This window comes from Aspergillus pseudodeflectus (assembly GCF_044049435.1).
Source record: "Aspergillus pseudodeflectus strain CBS 756.74 chromosome Unknown BJX68scaffold_21, whole genome shotgun sequence".
In the NCBI taxonomy this organism is placed as follows: Eukaryota; Fungi; Ascomycota; class Eurotiomycetes; order Eurotiales; family Aspergillaceae; genus Aspergillus; species Aspergillus pseudodeflectus.
The window spans coordinates 139,084-159,738 of record NW_027263797.1 but is presented as its reverse complement, the minus strand read 5'-3'; the positions used below and the strand labels follow the sequence as shown (position 1 = coordinate 159,738).

The window sequence follows — 20,655 nt, the reverse complement described above, 5'->3', positions numbered from 1 at the left end:
CTCTTCGATCGCCGTTGACCGTTGATCAGTTGAGAAGTAGGCATCTGACCTGACAGGTTCCAGCGAGTTTCAGATAAGCTAAAAGGCGAGTCTCTCGGAAAACGCCTTTATGCTCTGTTCCGGGCTCGGGATACCGCATCCGAGGTATTCTAGCCAACTCCCCACCATAATTTAACTCCGCACGCTCTTCTTCTTGAGCAAACCAGCCAATTCTGAATTTTGACTATCTTGAGCTGGACAATTGATATCGCACCGACTGCACTGGACAGTACGACGATGCTCCTCACAACAGCAACCCGCCCGTCGCGGCTCCTCACCAAACACCTCCGCAACCTCCGCTTCTCCTCATCCTCATCCACCTCCGCATCGACAATCGCGTCCTCCTTCCTCAACCGCTTCCAATCGCTAGGCCCCCAAATCCGCACCCAAACACTCGATCCAAATCAACTGCGCCTCCTCTCACTAACCCTCAACCGCTCCTCGCTCTTCCCCTCCTCCCCCGCGCTCTCCAGCACAACAACCACCCCCACCGCAGACAATGCCATCGACACCGAGATCTCCGCCGGAACCCCGCTCCCACCAGGTTACCACCTCGTCTACTTTACGCCAGCCTTTCTAGAGACTGAACTCGGCGCGGATGGCACGGACACAAGCTATAACCCGTCGCATCCTTTTACGCGGCGCATGTGGGCGGGCGGGGAGGTCTCGTGGCCAAGGGATGGGTCCGGGAGGGCCAATCCGTTGCGCGTGGGACAGCGGGTTACGGAGACGACGAGGGTACTAAGTGCGGAGCCGAAGGTTGTCCGCAAGACGGGGGAGGAGATGATTGTTGTGGGTGTTGAGAAGGAGTTTGCGAATGAGGGGGGTGTTGCGGTTGTTGATCGGCGGTGCGTATACCGTTCCTCTACATTGCAGCGTATCATGTAGAAGGCTCATGATTCTAATCAACCGAGTATAGAAATTGGGTCTTCCGAAAAGCCCTCCCACCATTAACACCCTCAACAACAGCAGAAGCATCCTCAACCCTCCCGCCTCCTTCCCCACCAACCCCGCACCCAGCAACAAGCACCACAACATCAACAGGAAACACGCACACACGAACCCTAACCCAAACAGCCGTGACGCTCTTCCGCTTCAGCGCCCTCACCTTCAACCCGCACAAGATCCACTACTCGCTCCCCTGGGCGCGGGACGTCGAGGGACACAGGGACATCGTTGTGCACGGCCCGCTGAATCTGATTTCTATCTTGGACCTGTGGCGCGATTTGCGCGGTGCGGATGGGAGGGATGGATCGTTGGATCTGCTGTATCCGGAGAGTATCAGTTACCGGGCGACGAGTCCGTTGTATGCTGGGGATGAGTATCGGATTGTGCTTGAGGAGAAAGAGGGGAAGGGGGTTGTCGAGATTTTGACCGCGGATGGGAGGACAGCGATGAAGGCGGAGATTACCAGTGTATAGGCTGATGACTGAGCTTATGGTGGCGTTGTCTCCTTGTATATACTGACTTCTTTGCTATGGTGACGAACTATACCCGAAGATATATGTATCGGTTTTACTCCTTCATGCCCAGGACCCACTGTTCAACCCACCTCCCCATCAACTCCCCATCTATCGCTTGCACCCCCCGCAACGCCTTACTAACCCTCTTTGCATTCCCAGTCTCCCAAACCTTGGTTTCTGGGCCCGCATTCACACCAGCAAGCCTCTGAGAGAAGAATTCAAGCAGACGCAGCGCAGGATTCCTACTGACAGGCAGGTTCTCACCACCATCACTCGTTGAAAGCGATTGCCTCGCCGCGGCGCGGAGTCTGGAGAGCCATTCGGCTGGTGAGACGACCTCGATAGCCCGTTTCCGTTGGGACTGGTCGTGGTGCGAGCCGGGACGTAATTGGAACTCGAGGACTGAGATTATTGAGGGGAGGAGCGAGGACCATGTTGTTCCGTGAGGGTTTAGCGGGTGGAAGATGGATACATCTCCACTCCCAGTCGAAGTATCAGCATCTCTCGGGGCACGGTCGCCCGAGTTTGAGTCCGACCTTGGACCGTGCTGAGAGTCGTAATGGACCCCAATATCAACAATCACCTCCGCGATGGAATCAACAGGGACCCAATCGATCACACCGCCACCATCCACTCCGCCATCAAGTGCATCCGGAATAGCACCAAGCCCCGTCGACCCAAGAACAAGAGCGGGAACCCAATCAGCAGCGTTCCAGCTCCCAGGACTTTTCGCGGCACCAGCAATCTGCCCGAGACGGATGATCTTCGCGCTGAAGCCGAGTCTCTCGGCGGCGTGGGATAAGAGGCGCTCACCGATGTATTTGCTTTCTGCGTAGCCTGCTGATGCCGGGGCGGATATGTCTTCGATAATCGACTCCGGAATGGGGGTCTGATTGGTACTTTGGTATGAGAAAGTGGAAGAGAAGTTCATAACCGCACTGACAGACGATATAAGCACGATCGTCGGGGCTCGAGAAGCGCTCGCACAGAGACGGATCAAATTAACCGTCCCAAGCAGCTGCGGTTCGAATGCCTGCAGCGGGAGGTTAAAGTCGACTTTCCATGCATTGTGGATGATATGCGTCGCCCTGTCTCTTAGGGCTTCGTAGACTGCACCGTCGAGGCCCAGAATTGGTTGTGCCAGGTCGACTGTTAGGAATGTGACCTTTGACTCAGGGAAGGTGATTGGCAGGTTCGGATCCTGGTGCGCGTTGTGCTCCCGTTGCAGAGTTTCTGAGTCCAGGGAGCGGTTGAGGCAGTAGATGTGGTCTATATCTTCCCGGTCCAGAAGGACGGAGAGGATGTAGCTGCCGATTGTGCCGGTTGAGCCTGTGACGAGGACCACTTTGCCTTCATTTTTGCTTCGTTGGCTTGACGAGGGCTTGGTATCGAGGGCGTCGATGGCATCGAGGTGTCTCTGGAGTATCTCTCTTCGAGTGTTCAGCTGGTCCTCTTGCTTCTGTTGCTCGGAGATCTGCTTGTTCTGTGCGAGCTGATATATCGCGCTTACGAGCGCACTGATAGACGCGTTCAGATACACCATACTCGGCGTTATCCCGGTTAGGGCTGTACTCCCCCGCAAATGCCGAACAAGGCGGAGCACCTGGAGGGAGTCCATTCCTCGACTGAAGAAGTCTTCGGTCATCTCCATCTCATCGATCTTCATGGTCTCTTGCACAGCTCGACGGACGAGCTCCTGAACCTCAACCTCTGACCCTATCGCACGTCGCAATTGACCCGGAATAGCACCTTCCATCTCCTCAACATCCGTATAAACCATTTCAATCGCCTCCTTATGCAACTCAAGCGTCGCCGCCCTCCTAACCGTCCCCTTTAACGTCCTCAGCACCGGTTTGCCCACTTCCGTAAAAAGGATGTGCGCCTCATCAACCCGCGCATAAGCCGGAAGAATCGCATTCGCATCCTCAATAACGGGCCATATATCCTTCACAACCCTCGCTCTCTCCGCAACCGACAAATCCCCCTTCTTCTGCGAATCAACAAGCTCGACAAGAACCCCCGCCTCGAATCTCTTTTCGCCAAACATCAGCGCCGCCGCAACAGTAGGGTGTCGACAAACCCGACTTTCAAAATCAACGGGATTCACCTTCTCGCCGTTCAAGAAGACAATGACGTCGTCGGAGCGGGATGCATGGGTCCAGAGGTTGGGGATCGAGGAATGTTTCGTGAAGAGGTCTTTTGTTTGGAATTCGGTGAGATCGGGGTAGGAGGCGAAGACGGCTTGGTAGGGCGCTGTTGCCAGGGTTTTGGTGAAGATTAGTTCGTAGACTCCCCCATCTTCATCTCTCTCTGCTTGTCCTTCTCTACCGTGACGACTTCCTCTATCAGGGACCAGATCAAAACGCGCCCCAAGCTCTTCCGGAAACTGCAAATAATTCCAATCATTCACAAAGTCATACCCACTACGATAAATCGCCTGCAGCGGCCCCGTCTCTGAGGATCCCAGGAACGAAAGCAGTTTCAGTCTCGTCCGTTGTGAGATTTCATCCCCAAAGACCTTCGGGAGACTTCCACCGGAGAAGACGAGCGTTTCGAGGTTGGAATTCAGGCTGTCTAGTAGGGATGTATTCTTCGAGATCGTCTCGAGGGTTAGCGGTGCAAGCGCCGCCCAGTCCGCGCTTGTATGCCGCAGGATTTCGACCAGGGCATCGCCTGAAGGCGGGATATGTGGGAGTGGGAGGATTATGCTGCACTGGGTTGTTAAGGGGAGGAGGAGGGTGAATGTTATTCCTGCGGGCTGTTTTGCTCATACATTGTCTTAGTATCCTTCTTACTTCTAGGGTTAAGTGGTCACGACTTGAACTGATGGAAGGGGAAGGGGAGGGAGACATACATGGCCAATTGGGAGAAAGCACACACACCGCTTCTTCTCTATCAAGGACGTCTGCGTGATATACCCCTCGGGTGCCGTGATTCGAAAGTTCCGCATCGTCTTTGCGAGGAATTCGTGCGTTATGAACATTGGTTTTGGGAAGCCTGCAGAACATCCCCTATCAGCATAAGCATATTCTGGTCTGACGTAGCGAAAGCAAACCCGTTGATCCAGATGTATGAACTACAAGCGCGACCTCACTCGCGGAGGCAGAAAGCGTCTTGTGGAAGGGATATTCCGGACGAGTCTCGGTGAGGAGCGTCTCTAGTGACGGCAGCTCAATGACGACGAGCTGTTTTCGCGATCCATCCCCAAGTCCTTTTCCATCTCCAGTTTTAGTCGCCTGCACAGGCGCAAAAGCCAAACTAGTCGTCAGGATTATCGAGCACTGCACCTCATCGAAGAGCTTATAATTCGCCGCAACGCTATTCCGCTCTGAGATGAGGAATATCTACTCTGGCAAGTTAACCTCTGCCTACACCAAAACGACACATCTATCTGAGAAGAAATCTATAAGAAAGACAACAACGAACCTTGAACCCCGCCCTCATAGCCGCAACATTTGCAACCGCGCACCGCGGATCATTAGGCGCAAGCCAAGCGAGCGGCTCCCCTGTGTCACTTCGACCAAGGGTTTCTGCGAGGAAGTGCGCGCAGTTGTTGATTGCGTTGGCGAATTGCGCGTAGGTTATTTGCGTGAAGCCAAGATTGTAGGATGTTGGAGAGGTGGGGTATTCGGCCCAGAGGGTTTGCGGGTATTTGGTTGCGAGGCTGCTTATTAGGGTTGGGAGGAGGTCCTCGTCGGAGGGGGAGGAGTTATTGGGTGGCATGCTGGGTGGGCTTGGTATACGGTGGATTGTGGATGAGGGAGAAGACAGAAGAAAAGAGAAGAAAAAATGGATAGTCACGAAGGTAGGGATACAAGTAAGCTTAGGGAGAAAGTGAGCTCCGTGATGTATTGATACCCGGCTATAGCCTATTGGCAAGGTCATCAATATCTTCAGCTGACGACACGCCACGCATACTACTTGAGAATTGGTGCGGCCGCACCGATCAAGCATCTGCATAGTCTAGACAAAATATCCAATGAGAAAATGTGGAATTGCCAAGTGTAATTGCTGTCTTGACTTGCATTCGAACCCCCAATGGACCTACTCGACTAAGCCCTAAACAACGTCTCCCAAACCTCTCCCTTGAATGCCTCGCGATCTTTCCCATCTGCCTTCGTGATGAGATCCCTCCCAACACGAACAACATCGCGAACCTGCTCCGGAGTACCCCAGCCAGCTACTGTGCTCCCCCAGAAGATGAGATGCACGCCGACGTGGATGAGTGTCCGGAAGGCCATCTCCTCGCTGATATCTTGGTAGCCTTCCGCAAATCCCTCAATCACCCACAGCCCGGCATCGATGTCTTTAAAGTGCTTCAGCAGATACAGCTCGGCGATCATCTGGCCGAGATCAAGTGCCCGACTCCCTACCTGAGCGAGCTCCCAGTCTATGATGAAGAGGGGGGTTACGGGGAGTGGCTCGTCGAGTGCTGTTTTAGGTATCAGGACACTGGAGCCGTCAGTCAAGGTTGTTCAGATGTAAATTGGAAAAGGTAACATACTTCCCGGACCAAAAGTCCCCATGAATCGCCCCAATAGGCCCGCCAACCCCCTCCTCAAGCTCAGCCGCAGCCTGCTCCCGCACCCGCTCAAACACCCCCCGACTCCCCTCCAACAAATCCGGATGCGCACCCACCATATTCAGCAGACTATCATAGTTAATCGAGAACTTGAGCTTTTTCATGGTCTCATTTTTCTCGAACCCGCTCGCAACCTCCTCCTGCGCCGGATCGTCAATCCACGTATGGAACGAGCGCAACCAGATCCCCAGCGTCCGGCCAATGGATGTCGCCCACTCCCGCGAGATTGCCGACGAGACGGACGGCGAGAGGAGGAATGTCTTTAGGTCCAGTGCGCTGGGGAGATCTTCCATTACCTGCGTGTTGGTTGACGGGTTGAAGTGCAGGAGTCCTGGTGTTTTCACGGTGATTTGGAACTTCTGGCCCTCGGTGCTCGAGTTTGTTGTCGTTACGCTGTGGAAGGCGTTTAGGCCGCGCAGGGCCGATTCTTCGACGAGCTGTGTATACGGTCAGTGGGATATTCGATATATGATGTGAGGACCGTGGGGAGCCTTGAGGGGAAACATACACAGCGCTGCGCACTCAACTTAAAGTCCCGATTCGAGGCAACATAGTCCTCCGTATGCTTGACGATCACCGTTGTCTTGCCATCCTGTAGGGGTTCAGAAAGGACCCCGCGGTAGACGAAGTTGGCTGTGCCACCGCTCAGCTGGGTGAGGGTTGAGCAGGGGTACGGGCTATCCGCCAGCTCCTTTGCGACGGCTTCTTTGACGTCTTGATCACTCATTTTGATTTTGATATTTCCGGTCAATGGTGGAATGCAGGATGAAGTATTTGAGGGGATTCGATAGAGTAGGGGTCCGTTTTGGGACTAGCGCAGTGGATTCGTTGATTCGCTGATGACGTCAGCTGTAGAGGAGAGTCAGTTGGACAACAAACAATCATTTTTGCGAGATTGTTTGACTCAGAGGGTTATTTCGAATGTGATGTGAGTCAATCATTCTACTCTAGTCTCGAGCATTGGAGATCATAGCGGGCTTGGGAGTATGCTAATTCCAGTTCTAGCTCCTTCCATACCTATTGAATGTAACGATTTTTCTAACACAATGCCCGGATGAAGAAGAGCTTGGAAGTCGAGGAAGGGGACACACTGATACAGTGCTCTCGGCGCTGTTGGGCGATGCTTGGCTTTTGCGCTGGGACGAATCACCATGCAGAGGGCCTCGTAATTATGGAGGGTCTATACGAGGCAAGCTGCAGGACAAGAAACAGAAACCATGCAGTCAGAGACATCGGGAATCTGGCATGATTCAGGACGGAGACAAAACTGCCTGTCATTGAAATTAGCAGTGTTCTCGGCTCCAACACTATCTGTGAAAGGCAAGGCAGTCCAAAGGTAAGGCAGTTCTTCAACTATCTGTGGCCGAAGAACAACGCGTGGGGCAAGGTTCGGCCAGTTCATAACTTGCTCCAAGTATGCCTGCTACCATGGGCAGAAGCTGGATACGGATAAGGCTGTCAACCCAGCGAAAGATCAACTTTATTACATTCAAGGGGTAGCTCTTTTGTACATGTTGAGCACGCCTGTGTAGTCGTCAAAGAGCCGCGGGCTCGGGACCAAGTATAAAGAACATCAGAGTGAGCCTTCCTAGCCTCAGATCCCGACTGAAGCTCGAGAGCCATGGTGCACAGCTATATGAACTCACCTTTTATGATACACCGGCCAACCAACTGCGTTAGGGTTTGCTCCGTGAACAATCAGGTAAGTTGCTTGGAATGTGCAACACGACATTGTATCCTAACAGATTGCAGGTCTGGCTGCCTTTGAACAGTTTAAAGAGGCATGTATTCGACTCTCATCGGGATACTTGCGTCTATGATATAAACGAACCCAAGCCTAACTAGGATGGGACAGTAGCCTCGAACAAACTTTCGAGGCGAGGCTTATTGACATCTAGATGATAGGAATCTGACACTTCTACGAGGAAAATTCAGTGCAATTGATTTACTTGCTCGACGTGATGAACGAGAAATCCCTATTCACTTTTGATGCACTTTAAGAGATAAGGCATACAGGAGATATTTCCCATTCTCGCGAGCTGAGAAAGTGGGCTTTGATTACGCACGATTGTACGGCAAGGCTGCAAATGCAGAATGTGGTTGCTCCTCCGCCATAGATCGTAGATTATCAATTAGTACGGTTTTCTTCTCAAGCTAAAGATGTCTAACCACTCGAGGCCTTGTCAATTGACCTGTAGGCGCCCGTGGATTGTGGAAATATAACCCCTACTGAAATGCTATAGTTCTAAGCTCTTGCCTTGGATATGCTCCGAGATGAATATCAACATACTCCATAAATACACAGCGGATATCACCATGATGTATATTGTGAATCCCCTATTCCTTTGTTCCCTGACAGCGCTCAAACCACTAACATCTCTGTCTCTATCTATGTGAGACGTCCCCGCCTTTTGAATTTTGTAGTTGGCCTCCGTGAAGAAATAAGGCAACAGTCCGAAGATCCTACTAGGGCGGGTGGTTAAGACCTGCCATTTCGAACCTCTGGGCCCCGCAGTTTACATCATTGAACAAAGGCTTATGTTTGGTATTGTGGGTCTTAATGACAAACCAAAGTTACCTACAGGCTATTGCGCGTATAAAACAAGGCTTAGCCCATATAGCTTGACAAGTGCTGATGCAGATCCACCAGTCATCCATGGACACAGAATTGGCCCCCACGCCGTGGTACACCCGATGTATAAATACCCAACTTCCTCTTACTCTTTCCTCTAAGCTACACGGTTGTTTCCTATCTACTCCTACTTCTAGCCAATTTGTCCTGAAAAGGCCACATCCCAAACCCAGAAACAAAAACTACCAATTGCAATGCCCTCCCTAACAAAATTCTGGCTCTTCACCTTGAAGGACCCCTCACAGGACCCCTCAACCCTAACACCCCTCCTAACCGAAATCCTCGAACTATGCTCCTCATTCACGAATCCACATTACAATCGAACTTCCTCCCCCGAGAACGATAACAATGCCCCAACACACGCCTTTTACACCATAGCGAATAAGCCAAGCCACATGCTCATGATAACGGGCTACCCATCCCAAGAACTCAACAACGAAGCCGACAAAGCGTATGCAGAGAAATTCCTCCCCAGGCTCTTTGAGCATGTACAGCATATCTGGCTGAGGCAGATTGAGGTTGATATTCACGAGTTGCCCGTTGGTGGGGAGGGTGTTGTTGTCAGTGTTGATGAAGGTGTTGGGGGTGAGGAGGATGAGCCGGTGGGGGAGAGGTTCAAGGAGGGCAAGGGCGGGTGGGATGTTTGGAAGAATACGAGGCAGGGGAGTGAAGGGGATGATGTTGTGCAGGGGGCGAGGAAGGGGGAGGCTGTTGGAGAGAGGGTTTGGGTGCATGTTCGGGGATGGGATGGCGAAGAAGAGGTGGGTGGTCCTGAGTTTGAGGGGAGGTCGGTGCTCTACTCGCGAAAGCTTGTGGAGAGGTAGATGGCGTTTTAGCTCGGACGTTGCCAAGTAGCCCCGGGCTTGGATCGTTGTCTATCAGGGTCTACGTATAAACTCATACCATACTATCCACTCAGATAGTTGCCTCATGATGAACCCATTACCAGGGTCTATAGAAGCCTGAACCAGGTATTGGTGTTGCTTTCGTTTCCCATATACAACAAGGATGACGGCAGGAGTACGTATTTCACTTGCTTTCGTTAATACCTAATCTTTGACTAGAGGGATACTTTTCATGGTACCTGTACCGTATACTCTGTGGCTATTTATCTTCTTTACTCCTAGCCGATATTCCTTCGATATCAGACAGCCAAGCAATTCCTCTCCACGTGGCCTCGTATACGAGGCTCCAACATAAGCCCACAACATAAGAACCTAGAACCTCCACATCTCTTCAAGAGGATCCTCGCCGTCTCGAAACCTCCTAGCTTTTCTTCTATAACCATCAAAATGTCCATACCACTCCAAACCCTCACTTCCCTACTAACAACAACCCCCGCAATCCTCAAAACCCTCATCCTCCACCTGCTCGGCCTCTCCCCGACATCAAGGAAATGGGACCTGCACACCCTAATAACTGTGACAACTCTACGTGCAATACTCTCGCAATCACACAAATCGAGCATATCCGCTCAACAGCAGCGCACGATCGAAGATCGGCCTGTCCGTGGGGAGATGTGGATTAGTAGGGTGACTTTTCCTGTTGTTCCAAGTGAGTCGCTTCGCAACGTGATGCTTGACGCTGTCCAGGCGCTTGGGAATAGGAGGCAGGAGTATTCTATCCCTGATATGGAACCTGTTGAGGCGGAGTGGACGGGGTATCGCCTTGTGGAGATCGCTACCACGCCGGAGCTGGAGATCGATGAGGGGGATAAGTATAGGTGCCTTATGAATGAGGTGACCAGTCCTGTCGTGCTCCTGTACTTTCACGGCGGTTCGTACTACCTCATGGACCCTGCGTCGCACAGGGGCGTCGTGGCGGAATATGCACGGTTAACAGGCGGCCGAGCCCTAAGTGTCCGATATCGCCTCGCGCCTCAACACCCTTTCCCATCGCAGCTCCTCGACGCTCTACTCGTCTACCTATTGCTCTTATACCCACACGATGGGTCCTTACACGACGCAGTGAAACCAGAACACATCGTCCTCGGCGGCGACTCATCAGGCGGAAACCTCGCCCTCGCCCTCCTCCAAACAATCCTCTACCTCCAGCGCTCCGCGCAAGAGAGCGGCATACCCGTCCCCATTCCCAGCCCCGCAGGCCTTGCCCTAATCTCGCCTACACTTGACCTCACCCGCAGCTTGCGCTCCCCAACACCATTCGATTACCTCCCTCTCTCCTCACCAACGCATAACCCCGTCGCATCCTCACCACCCTGCAATCTCTGGCCGAGTACACCAGCGCGCGCAGAGATATTTTGCACGGCGAGTATGCTATCGCACCCGCTCGTCTCGCCTCTTGCTGTCAGCCCAGAGCACTGGAAGGGTGCTCCGCCAATCTTCATCTCATGCGGCGAGGAGGCGATTAGTCTCGAATGTAAAGTCTTTGCATCCATTTTAGCAAAGCAAGGTGTGAAGGTTGTCTGGGAGCAGTATGAGGCTATGCCACACTGTTTCTCGCATCTTTTTCTGAAGAGAGAGGTTGGGCGGATGGGGGTAGAGGGTGTCGCGGAATTTGTGAAGCGGGTTGTGACGGTGCCTCAGGCTACACGTACAAGTGGGTCGTTTGTTGAGGCGAAGACTTTGGGGAGGAGCGAAGTTGATGTGTCAGGGCTCGGTGGAGGCGTTGAAGACGGGGTTGTGGAGCGGATGGAGAGGGCGAAGGATCAAATTGTTATTATGTGGGAGGAGAAGATGGCAAATGATAATAGTACGTGATAGAGGCATGCTCATCCGCGTACCCAAGATAATAAATAGTCCGAGGATGGAAAACACTGAACGTGGTCTAGGACAAGGCCGGTAGTCAATGGCTCCTGATCTAGTGAAGCCAGACGGATTAGGGCTCTGCCTTCCCTTTTAGGAAATATTACTTGTTCTTAGCTAGCTTTGTAGGAACGGCTATGATCCAGACCATGACTAGCTACTATTTGCTCCGTTTCCATCCATGAATAGCTATGGAGTCTTGGAATTTCTTCTCGAACCTGAGGGTCTATAGTGATATTGACCCCAGTGCTCTCTTTAAAAGAGTAACTGGCATATTTTACTTGGTAGTAAGGTAACCTGGCTTTGTCTCGTGGTACGAATCTGAAATGGGTCTTTGATATTCTTGAATCATCAAATAACAGAGGTCTACCTGTCTCACTCTAGCTGCTGGTGGGCGATTTAAAGACAGTTAGAATGATAAGCAATCTACCCTGGTGAGGCAGATAGAAGAGGCACCACGCTTGAACTATGGAAAATGCAGAGAATTCTGAGCAAATCTTGGTGTTTGGATGCTGAAACCTCGAGTTCTTAGGCACAAGGGTGCCACGAATGCCTGCGGTCATGTATAGTCAGCACCAGGTCCTGCAAGTCCTTCGGGCTGGAAAAAGCTCGCCGTCAAGACCAGGCCAGCATCAGCGAGTTCGTAGTCTGAGTCTACCTAAGCCGAAGCCACCTCTTCGATCTCAGCCTGTCCACCAAAAACACTCTTCAGCCAGGCGATCAAAGCCTCAATATCAAAAGGCACACTGCCCGAGGTACCCTCTCCCGCGCCAGTGCCAGTGTTCGTACCCGGGGTTGTCGTAGCCGTGGGTGGTGTCGAAATACCAGGAGCCGCAGACGTCACAAACGTAGGACTCGGCGCGGTAGCAGATCCACTCTGCGCTTCCTTCGACCAACCTGCCCCCCAGGGTCCCTGGCTATATCCGCCAAATTCACCTGATCCAAAACCAGGGCCTGAGCTGGGCCATGAGCCGCTCGGAGGGAAATTGCCGTAGCCACCATTTCCGTACCCGCCGCTCCCAGTACTTGGAACGTCGGTTGGGGCAGTCGGGGTACCACTAGGAAAGATGCCCGAGCCCGAGCCTGGGCTTGAGCCTGAGCCTGAGCCTGAGCCCCAGCCGGTCTGACCCCAGGGCCAGTCGCTGCCAGAGGTGGAGCTCGAGGTGGATGTCGAGGTGGGCTGGGACGTTGATGTTGGGAGTGCGGTTTCTGTCGCTGTCCCCGGGGCACTGGCACTCGTCGAGTCGCCCAGATCAATGTCGAGGGGCGTCCCTTCCTGGGTGGAGTCGTCTGCGGCACATTGGAGGTAGACAGCTACATGGATGTTAGTAACGGATCGGTATAGACAGGTTCCCGGAGGTTATAACATACCAGCCGCGTAGTACGCATACGAGTCCGCATTGTTCAGCGCACTGGTGGTATCAAGCGCCTGGACGCTATCGTAACCATAGACCACGTCGTCAGTCCCAGGCGCATAGACCCCCGTAGCGTGCGTGTACTCATGCAGGGCAATCCCACCCTGGTCCAGGTACCCGCAGTAATTCGAGTCTGTCTCGGTGCTGTAGTACAAGTCGCAGTTGACGATGATGTTCTCCGACGGATACGTCATGGCCGCGACATTGCCACTGCAATCGTCCTCTGCTCGCGGCGCGCAGTAGTATGTCATCAGCCCGGTCGTCGTGGCTTCGGTGACAATGGCCTCGAGACGGCCTGCCACCTCATCCAGGGCGTCTTGGTCGGTGGTGAAGAAGAACTTTTGGAAGTTATCACTGGCACCATTGCGTGCGTCTGCGGCGGCGGCCGTGGCCATTTTCGCGGCGCGCGCGATGGCATTCTGGACTTTTGTGTTGTACTCGTCGTTGGAGCAGTCGAGGATGCTTCGGGCCTTGAGGCGCTTGACATCGGATGGTGTGGTGAAGGTGATGTTGTTGGATTCGTAGACAAAGGTATGGAACTTCTTAGTATTGTTTAGGGTGGTGTATTCCAGGACCCCGTTTGCCACAGCAGTGTATTCCTGGCCTGCAGACAGCGTGTAGAAAGTGTCGATGTCGAAGACGGACGTGACTGTTTGATTCGGCGAGACCTGGACGAAGCCATCGTCTGTCAGATGCGATAGGTGATAGCCAACATAGGCTCCAGTAAAGTCTGCCTCGGCGTCTGATCCCTTCAGTTAGCATGTTTCTTTTCTGCAAGTATGAGATACTAACCGCCGCCATGAATCGTGACCTTCTTCGTCGCAACAGGATCCAAAATTCCACCCCGGCGAACAAGCCGAACATCCTCACTGCCCGTATTGGTGACCTGCGCCTGCACAGTGGTGTTTCCAAGTGACTCTAGCGTCACGTCAAAGGAGAGTTGTGATGCATCCTGGTCCAGCCGGGACATCAAAATGGGCTTGCCAGAAGCCAAAGTAAAACCTGCCAGCAGATAAGCGAAGCGAACAAACATTGGGAAAGAGTGACTGAAGGGAGTGAGTGGCCAGCAAGAGATCAGCGCATCTGGTGGCTGATCGTCATGTTATATACGGAGTAGGGCTACTCCGACGAGGGGCCTACTAAGCATTGCCTGGTCTTGAAACACGGAATACTGTCAGCAAATTGTCATACTACGCTGCACGGGTAGATTTCTCAGATTGAGTATCACCGTTGAGCCGTGTCCGCAAGATTATATTGAAATATGAAGGGGTCTGACAACCTGAAACAATCGTCGCGTCTGGCCAGCCGCCTGGAACAGACTAAGCGACTGTCATTCCACATTTCTCCTCCACTTATAAGGGAAGACCGCATTATTGTAATGTTCGAGGCCTGTTTCATAATGATTACCAGCGGGATGTGTCGTGAAACAAGACCACAACTTTGATCGACAGATCCGCCCACTGCTACATGCTATGACTCCAAGCACATGTGGGATACTGTAGGGCCAGAATAAGGCGACACCGAAACAACCAAGACATCTCTTGTCTCTCAAGCGTAATGCCAAGCGGTCAAGTATAGTTTTCTAGCTTGACTCCCCGCCAGTCTAGACTCGTCTTCTTGTGCCGGTGCTTATAGGGCTTGTAATATTAGTAGTACGAAGTTCCCTGCAGGGCCCCATGCTACCCGACCACATGCAAGTACTTCTTTCCACATCACAGTGCCTTTGTAGTCCAAATGATGAGGAATCTGTCATCCCATACACGTCGTAAGAGACTTGGAGGCACTCTTTTGCCAGTGCCCCTTGGCGCTTGTTTGCGGCCGCTTCGCCCTTTCTTTGACAACTCTACTCGATTTAGGGTTTGGTTTGGCAAATGGGTGTAGAGTACAATGTGTGCCTTGCAGCCTGACTTGTTGGAATAAATGTAGCTCTAGCTCTAGCCAGTCGATTATGTAGAAAGCAGTGTATCTTTATGTTCTAATCTATATACCTGGTTCTGATCTATAGATTATATACAAGCATTTATAAAATAAATCATTCACCCTTCCTTCTCACTAAGCCGCTTCGCCATCCTCCACTTCGGCCCCTTTACATACACAAGCCCAAGCGACGGCAGCGCAACAATTATATTCAGCCCAATAAGAGAAACGACCACCCCCACCCCATACTCTCCAGCATGTAATCAATAACAGCCGCAAAAAGGGCACCCAACCAACACCTTGGAGATCCGGCGCCCCCTGCGTCCCAACAGCCTGCGTCGGGTAGAGGTCGATCTGGAGGGTGTATATGACTCCCAATAACGGTGTTCCGCTGAAACCGATTAGGGCTTGAAAGGTCAATGCGACTGCGAGGGGCTGGTCCGTTTCGATGATCCAGCCGTATGTGAGGAGGGATAAGGAGGCGAGGAGCGCGAAGGGGATGGCGACTTGGAGGCCGGCGACTTCGTAGGGGAAGCCGGAGTATGCGGATTGAGGGTGGCCGTCGTCATTCTCGGTGAGAAGCTGCCGCCGATTTTGGATCCTGTGGTAGTTGAGATCGAGGAGTTTTCCGCTGATGATTGAGCCAATGCCTCCGGCGATTCCGTATGGGCTGCATGGTATTAGGGTTAGGCTTGTGGCATATGGTTCAGCAAAAGGAGGGATGGCTTACAGAAAAGAAAATCCAACGGATAGCGTGCTGAGGCCATACAGAGCCCCAAAATGACTTCCGGTGGTTGCCCATTTGGCAGTCACGCCAGAGTAGAACAGGCTGGTGAAGATGACGCGTATCAGGGCGTCCTTTTCGGCGAAGATGGTAAAGGCCCGGAGTATCTTGGCAACATTGATCTCTCACTTCTCAGGACCTGTTGAGCTGTCTCGTTGCATGTCTGCACCCTCGATAGAACCGCGTTGGTGATATCGTTGCAGATTCCGCAGTACAGGCAGTCTCCACCAGCCCTCCGGCTCCATGGAACCATTCCCAACAATATTCCGCGCAGTCTCTGGAATGACCACGATATACGCTAGCAGCGCCGCACCACTATCAATGGCCAGAAACCAAAAAGATGCTGCTCCACCCCAGACTCGGCTCCAACAGACCCCCAATAACCGGACCAAATGCAAACGCACCCATGACACTACCTTGCAACGGACCTATATACCGGCCTCGTTCGGCAGGAGACGAGATATCCGCTGCAACGGCAAACCCAAATGGAATGGCGCAGCTGCTTCCCAGGCTCTGCAGGCAGCGGAGGATGATCAGCGCGACGTAGCTGTCCTGCATTGCGAGTCCGATGTTGGCAACGAGGTAGAGGAGTAGTGTAAACATCCATGCTATGCGGCACCCTTGAAGATCGGAGAGCGCGGACATTAATGCCGGGGTTAGGCCTTGGACGAGGGAGAAGACGGTGACGAGAAGGTTCATCTGTGTGGTTGACACGCCCTATTGGGCCTATAGGACGGGTAGCATGGGAAGCACGATGTTGGTTGCGATCATGGTGATAATCATGGCGAGACTGGTCAAGCTGATAATGAAAATCTTCTCACGGGTGCTTTTTATGCAGTATTGCTCGGACCTCGCGGATACCGTGGCCGATGGTGTGGACTTTTCGGTGTCAGCCTTGCTATCAAAAACGCATGGCACTTGCTGGCAAGGCAGGTTATCATGGTCCGGCATGTTGGTGAGGGGGCCTAGTGGTCCATCACGGGAGACCTGCAGTTCCTGGATTGTTTAAAAGCATGGGGGACTAGAATCCTATTAATAAATGTCTTCAAGGTTGCGAGTGCCCCTTGCTTGGAACAAGGGATCGTGTAGGTCAGAAAAAAAAATAGAGAAAAAAATTAGGCACAGTCCAGTATCATAAATTAGTCAATACTAGTGATCCACGGATGCTTCGCAATCGGAGTAAGCTCGCTGATTCCAGCTGCTGCGCGAATAACGCATATTTGCGCCAGGTCCCCACTCTATAAGCTCAAACTTTTGGGCCGAACCAGCAGTATGGAAGCTGACCGTTGGTCCCACTGGACGTGCAAACCTCTTCCGCACGGGTCAACGCGGCGTCTCCCGTCCCAGGAACCGCGAAGCTTCCGGAGTAGATATGTGAGCCGTTGGATTATCTACTTGACAGCGCGTCCATCGAATACAATACGAGAGAAGTGTCAAGAGAGATAGTGAACTAGAAATTTCGGAAGACTTCTTGTCTGTACCTCAGTGTGCCAGTCTTTACTCCTTCTACCAAGCATCAGAGAAGAACTGTTAAAAGCTACATGACGGATCAGGACGGACTCGGGACGGACTCGGGAAGGGCTCGGTCAATGCAGGTGCCCTTTGAAAAGTGGATATAGGACTATGACATCAGGAACAACTGGTTTACAGGGCTAGAGTAGTACATGGTACACCAACCTACTTTGCTAATAGAAAAGTATATACTACCAAGTTTTAACTAGCGGCTGAATGGCATGTACTCGGGATGGGTTAGGGTTAGACCATAGTCATGATTTAAATGGGCTTGGTTATCGCGGATGTAAGCAGTAGCCCTAACTGGGGTTAGTATAACTGTCTCAAGCACAAAGCAGGCACGGCTGTAAACTCTGTGGTATGAGAATGAAGCCTTTGTCCTAGCGATTTTCCGGGCCCTTCCTATATAGTCAGCATATGCTATAGTAGTTTGACACCACGCCAAGTTAAACCTGTCGCACATTACCATTACCCAGAGACCATCAAACCCGCTACCTTACCTTATGCCTCGTGCTTCCGAGCTCAGTGGCATACAACATACAACAGTATTACCAAGATGACTATAGCCTGGCTGCTCAACTCGCACGATTCACCGTCTGAGGTAGTCGGAGAGACAATATGCTGGTGTAGCATAGTTAGGCTACCGCCAGTGAGGTTTCCTGGGTTAGCTCCCAAGTTGAAATCTCGTCGAGCAACTGTTTATGTCAGGCCAAAGGAAGCCCTAGCTTAGTCCCAACACAATCATCCTCGGTCGAGATTGGCTCTTGGAGGGCCCGGCGGCGTCCTACACAATGCAGTGATAGTTACTCCCGTTGGTCGAGCAACCGACACCTCCAACACCGGGGGAAATGATATCTTCTGACACTTATATTAGTATCTATCGCCTATTATACCTTCCAACGGCTCGCTTGCTCACGTTGTATGACGTGGGAAGTTTAGTCTAGGTCTAAGCCACCAAGCGGTCCAATTTATCACGATCTATATACCAACAAATTACACGTGGCCGGCTGCATATTCTCTCTACTAGCAGCAAATCAAACCACGGACTACTCAGGGCCGCGTACTAAACATAAGCCGTCGACATGCCCAGAGAAAAGAATGGATCAACAAGCAGGGATCCAAAGGTTAGATCTAGCTCTAGATTCTACTTTGTCGCTCTCGGCCGATAAAGAGTGGAACGTTTGTATATTAAGATGGTCGGGATGACGCCTTTCGGGGTCAATCTGTCAACTTTGATCCGACCTCAACTGGTGTTCGGCCAGATGCCATGACTCTGACAACTCTCCGATGACTTTGACATCAGTTTGTCTTTTAAACCTATGTAGCATTAAATAATGGTTGAAGCGATATGTTATAGTTTCTTTTTTACTAGCAACTCTAACTAGGGCAGTCGCTTCCCTGTGGCAGTCTATATATAAACAAGGCTGAAGAATTCCGGGTTATCTTCGGGATAATCAATTCTATAGCTTCCAGGTTTGTTGGAGATGCTACGCAGCACGCCATCTGCCCTCCCTTCGCATCATGGATGGCACACATCGAGACTTCATGACAATGTAGCTATAAAAGGTCAACTGCTCGAATGACCTGAAAATACCTGCGAGTTCAGTATTCACGTCTTATTGTAAAAGACAGTCCAGCAGCTATGGCTTTACAAGAAACGCTCCATACCTTCTACAGAGGGACAGTCTTCAACGCCATAGTCCTCGGTCTCGTGAGCTTCACACAGCCTGGAATATGGGGTGCCTTATCCAGTCAGGACCCTCCCTGTTAACTCTCACAATCCCTGGACCTCCTAACGAGCCCAATTTTAGATCTCGGGGCCGGTGGTCTGGCTGAGCCGTTCTTTGTCAACGCCGCCAATGTCGTGACATTTGCGATCATGGTCATCTTGAGTCCTGTCTTCGCCGTGCTTGGGAACAGGTGGAGCTTGAAGTGGATTCTCACCATTGGTACCATCGGCTATGCGCCGTACTCGGCGTCCTTGTATACAAACAGTGTGTATGGAACACAGTGGTTTATGATTTTTGGCGCTGCGACGTGTGGTATCTCGGTTCGTACCCCTTCACTCCACATCTCCAGCCTGGGTTCTTGTTGATCCTTTTGTTCTCCGACCAGGCTGCGGCCCTCTGGGTCTCAGAAGCCGCCATTGGTGTCGGCTACCCTGAAGAGAGCCGCAAGGGCCTCCATCGTAAGTCACACCCTGTACCCTATCCACCGCATCGGTCAGGTCCTTCGTCTAATCGCAACTCCAGTCGCAATCTGGTTCTCCCTCGGCAAAATCGGCAGCATAATCGCCTCCTCCATCCAACTAGGCCTTAATATCGGCAACTCAAATCAAGGCTCTGTCAGCTCAACGACCTACCTCGTGCTAATCGCCCTCCAATGCCTCGGCCTCCCCCTGTCCCTGCTCATCTCCCCAGTCAATAAACTGATCCGGCGCGACGGCACAAAACCCACCCGTCCTCCACGGACAACCTTCCTCGAGGGTCTGCGCCGGTTCTGGCATGTGCTCAAGAGACCCGAGATCGCTGCGCTGGTGCCCATTTTCCTCACGAGCCAATGGGCGCAGACATACGAGGGAAACTACCTCACGACCTACTTCACCGTCCGCGCGCGCGCCCTCGGCGGCTTCATCGTGACATTCATCGGCCTCTTCGTAAACATACTCTTCGGCTGGTTTCTCGACCGCGAATCCCTCTCGCGTCCCACACGTGCCAAAATCGGGTGGATTGTTCTAGCTGCAACATACACAGCAACGTACATCTACAACATCGTGCTGGAAAAATCCTACCAAGGTTCAAACCCCGTGTTCGACATCGATACCCCCGGATTCGGGCGCGCATTGGCAGTCTACTGCCTTTTTTTCGTTCCCTACAATGGCTTCTCGGTCTGGGGATACTGGGTCCTCTCGTGCTTTGACACGGAGCTGGAGAATTTAACGCTGAGTGCGGCGGTGCTGAGGTCTAGTGAGAGTTTGGCGAGCACGATTTCTTACGCGCTGGGCGCGAGTCGGAGGGTTACGTTGTTGCAGAATATTCTTGTGGCCGCGGTGTTGTTTTGGGCTAGTGTTGTGCCGACGACCTGGGCGACTTGGAGGGTTAGGGAGGCTGAGGGGGTTAGTAGGGAGGGTGAGGGGCAGGAAGAGACTGTGGAAGCGGAGAGGGATGGGTCTTCTGAGGAGGTTACTGTTGATAATGTGGTTCCGAAGGGGTCTGGGCCGGCTTAGGAGGGACAAGCAGGGGGTTTCTGCACACACGAGGCCATTTGACGGGAGGCATTGTGTGAGCGGATGACCTAGGATAAGTTATTGAATACAACACCTTGTGGCTAGCCTGCTCTTGAGTCTGGCAGTTGCTCCACTTTACACTTGCGATCCGATCCATCTATGTCTCAGCGTACAGGCTACACGGCGATCCGGGCAGATCAGACTACAGGGTCTGGTCATAGTAACCTTTTTAGTCTATAGGGAATATACTTGCCTAGACATGTGCGTTAATAGTACAACTGGACTTCAAAAAGAAAAAATAAATATTCAAGTCCAGCTAT

At 52.2% G+C, this 20,655-nt stretch overlaps 7 protein-coding genes across 7 annotated transcripts; 4 read left to right on the top strand and 3 right to left on the bottom strand.

The window, feature by feature from the left end:
- Positions 1-182: 182 nt before the first annotated feature.
- On the top strand, positions 183-1,642 carry BJX68DRAFT_237175 (hydroxyacyl-thioester dehydratase HTD2). Its single transcript, XM_071040141.1, has 2 exons — positions 183-887; positions 959-1,642. Exons 1-2 carry the CDS (start codon positions 277-279, stop codon positions 1,458-1,460), a joined length of 1,113 nt encoding a protein of 370 aa, XP_070899082.1. The 5' UTR covers positions 183-276; the 3' UTR covers positions 1,461-1,642.
- BJX68DRAFT_275819 (uncharacterized protein) lies at positions 957-5,225 on the bottom strand (the record flags this gene model as incomplete). The annotated part of the gene is made up of 4 exons (XM_071047932.1): positions 957-4,260; positions 4,357-4,499; positions 4,558-4,846; positions 4,929-5,225. The coding sequence occupies 4 exons, from the start codon at positions 5,223-5,225 to the stop codon at positions 1,555-1,557; spliced, it is 3,435 nt and encodes a 1,144-aa protein (XP_070899081.1). The 3' UTR covers positions 957-1,554.
- BJX68DRAFT_237173 (uncharacterized protein) lies at positions 5,064-6,878 on the bottom strand. The gene is made up of 3 exons (XM_071040140.1): positions 6,593-6,878; positions 6,007-6,521; positions 5,064-5,954 (listed from the first exon to the last, which is right to left on the bottom strand). The coding sequence occupies exons 1-3, from the start codon at positions 6,809-6,811 to the stop codon at positions 5,555-5,557; spliced, it is 1,134 nt and encodes a 377-aa protein (XP_070899080.1). The 5' UTR covers positions 6,812-6,878; the 3' UTR covers positions 5,064-5,554.
- Positions 6,879-8,910: 2,032 nt separating this feature from the next.
- On the top strand, positions 8,911-9,540 carry BJX68DRAFT_266792 (uncharacterized protein; the record flags this gene model as incomplete). The annotated part of the gene is made up of 1 exon (XM_071045614.1): positions 8,911-9,540. One exon carries the CDS (start codon positions 8,911-8,913, stop codon positions 9,538-9,540), a length of 630 nt encoding a protein of 209 aa, XP_070899079.1.
- Positions 9,541-10,008: 468 nt separating this feature from the next.
- BJX68DRAFT_266791 (alpha/beta hydrolase fold-domain-containing protein) lies at positions 10,009-11,436 on the top strand (the record flags this gene model as incomplete). Its single annotated transcript, XM_071045613.1, has 1 exon — positions 10,009-11,436. One exon carries the CDS (start codon positions 10,009-10,011, stop codon positions 11,434-11,436), a length of 1,428 nt encoding a protein of 475 aa, XP_070899078.1.
- Positions 11,437-14,932: 3,496 nt separating this feature from the next.
- On the bottom strand, positions 14,933-16,548 carry BJX68DRAFT_275817 (major facilitator superfamily domain-containing protein; the record flags this gene model as incomplete). Its single annotated transcript, XM_071047931.1, has 7 exons — positions 14,933-15,063; positions 15,113-15,483; positions 15,544-15,719; positions 15,813-15,912; positions 15,950-16,296; positions 16,333-16,476; positions 16,516-16,548. 7 exons carry the CDS (start codon positions 16,546-16,548, stop codon positions 14,933-14,935), a joined length of 1,302 nt encoding a protein of 433 aa, XP_070899077.1.
- Positions 16,549-18,751: 2,203 nt separating this feature from the next.
- On the top strand, positions 18,752-20,335 carry BJX68DRAFT_255250 (major facilitator superfamily domain-containing protein; the record flags this gene model as incomplete). The annotated part of the gene is made up of 4 exons (XM_071043014.1): positions 18,752-18,860; positions 18,921-19,159; positions 19,225-19,297; positions 19,362-20,335. 4 exons carry the CDS (start codon positions 18,752-18,754, stop codon positions 20,333-20,335), a joined length of 1,395 nt encoding a protein of 464 aa, XP_070899076.1.
- Positions 20,336-20,655: the final 320 nt, after the last annotated feature.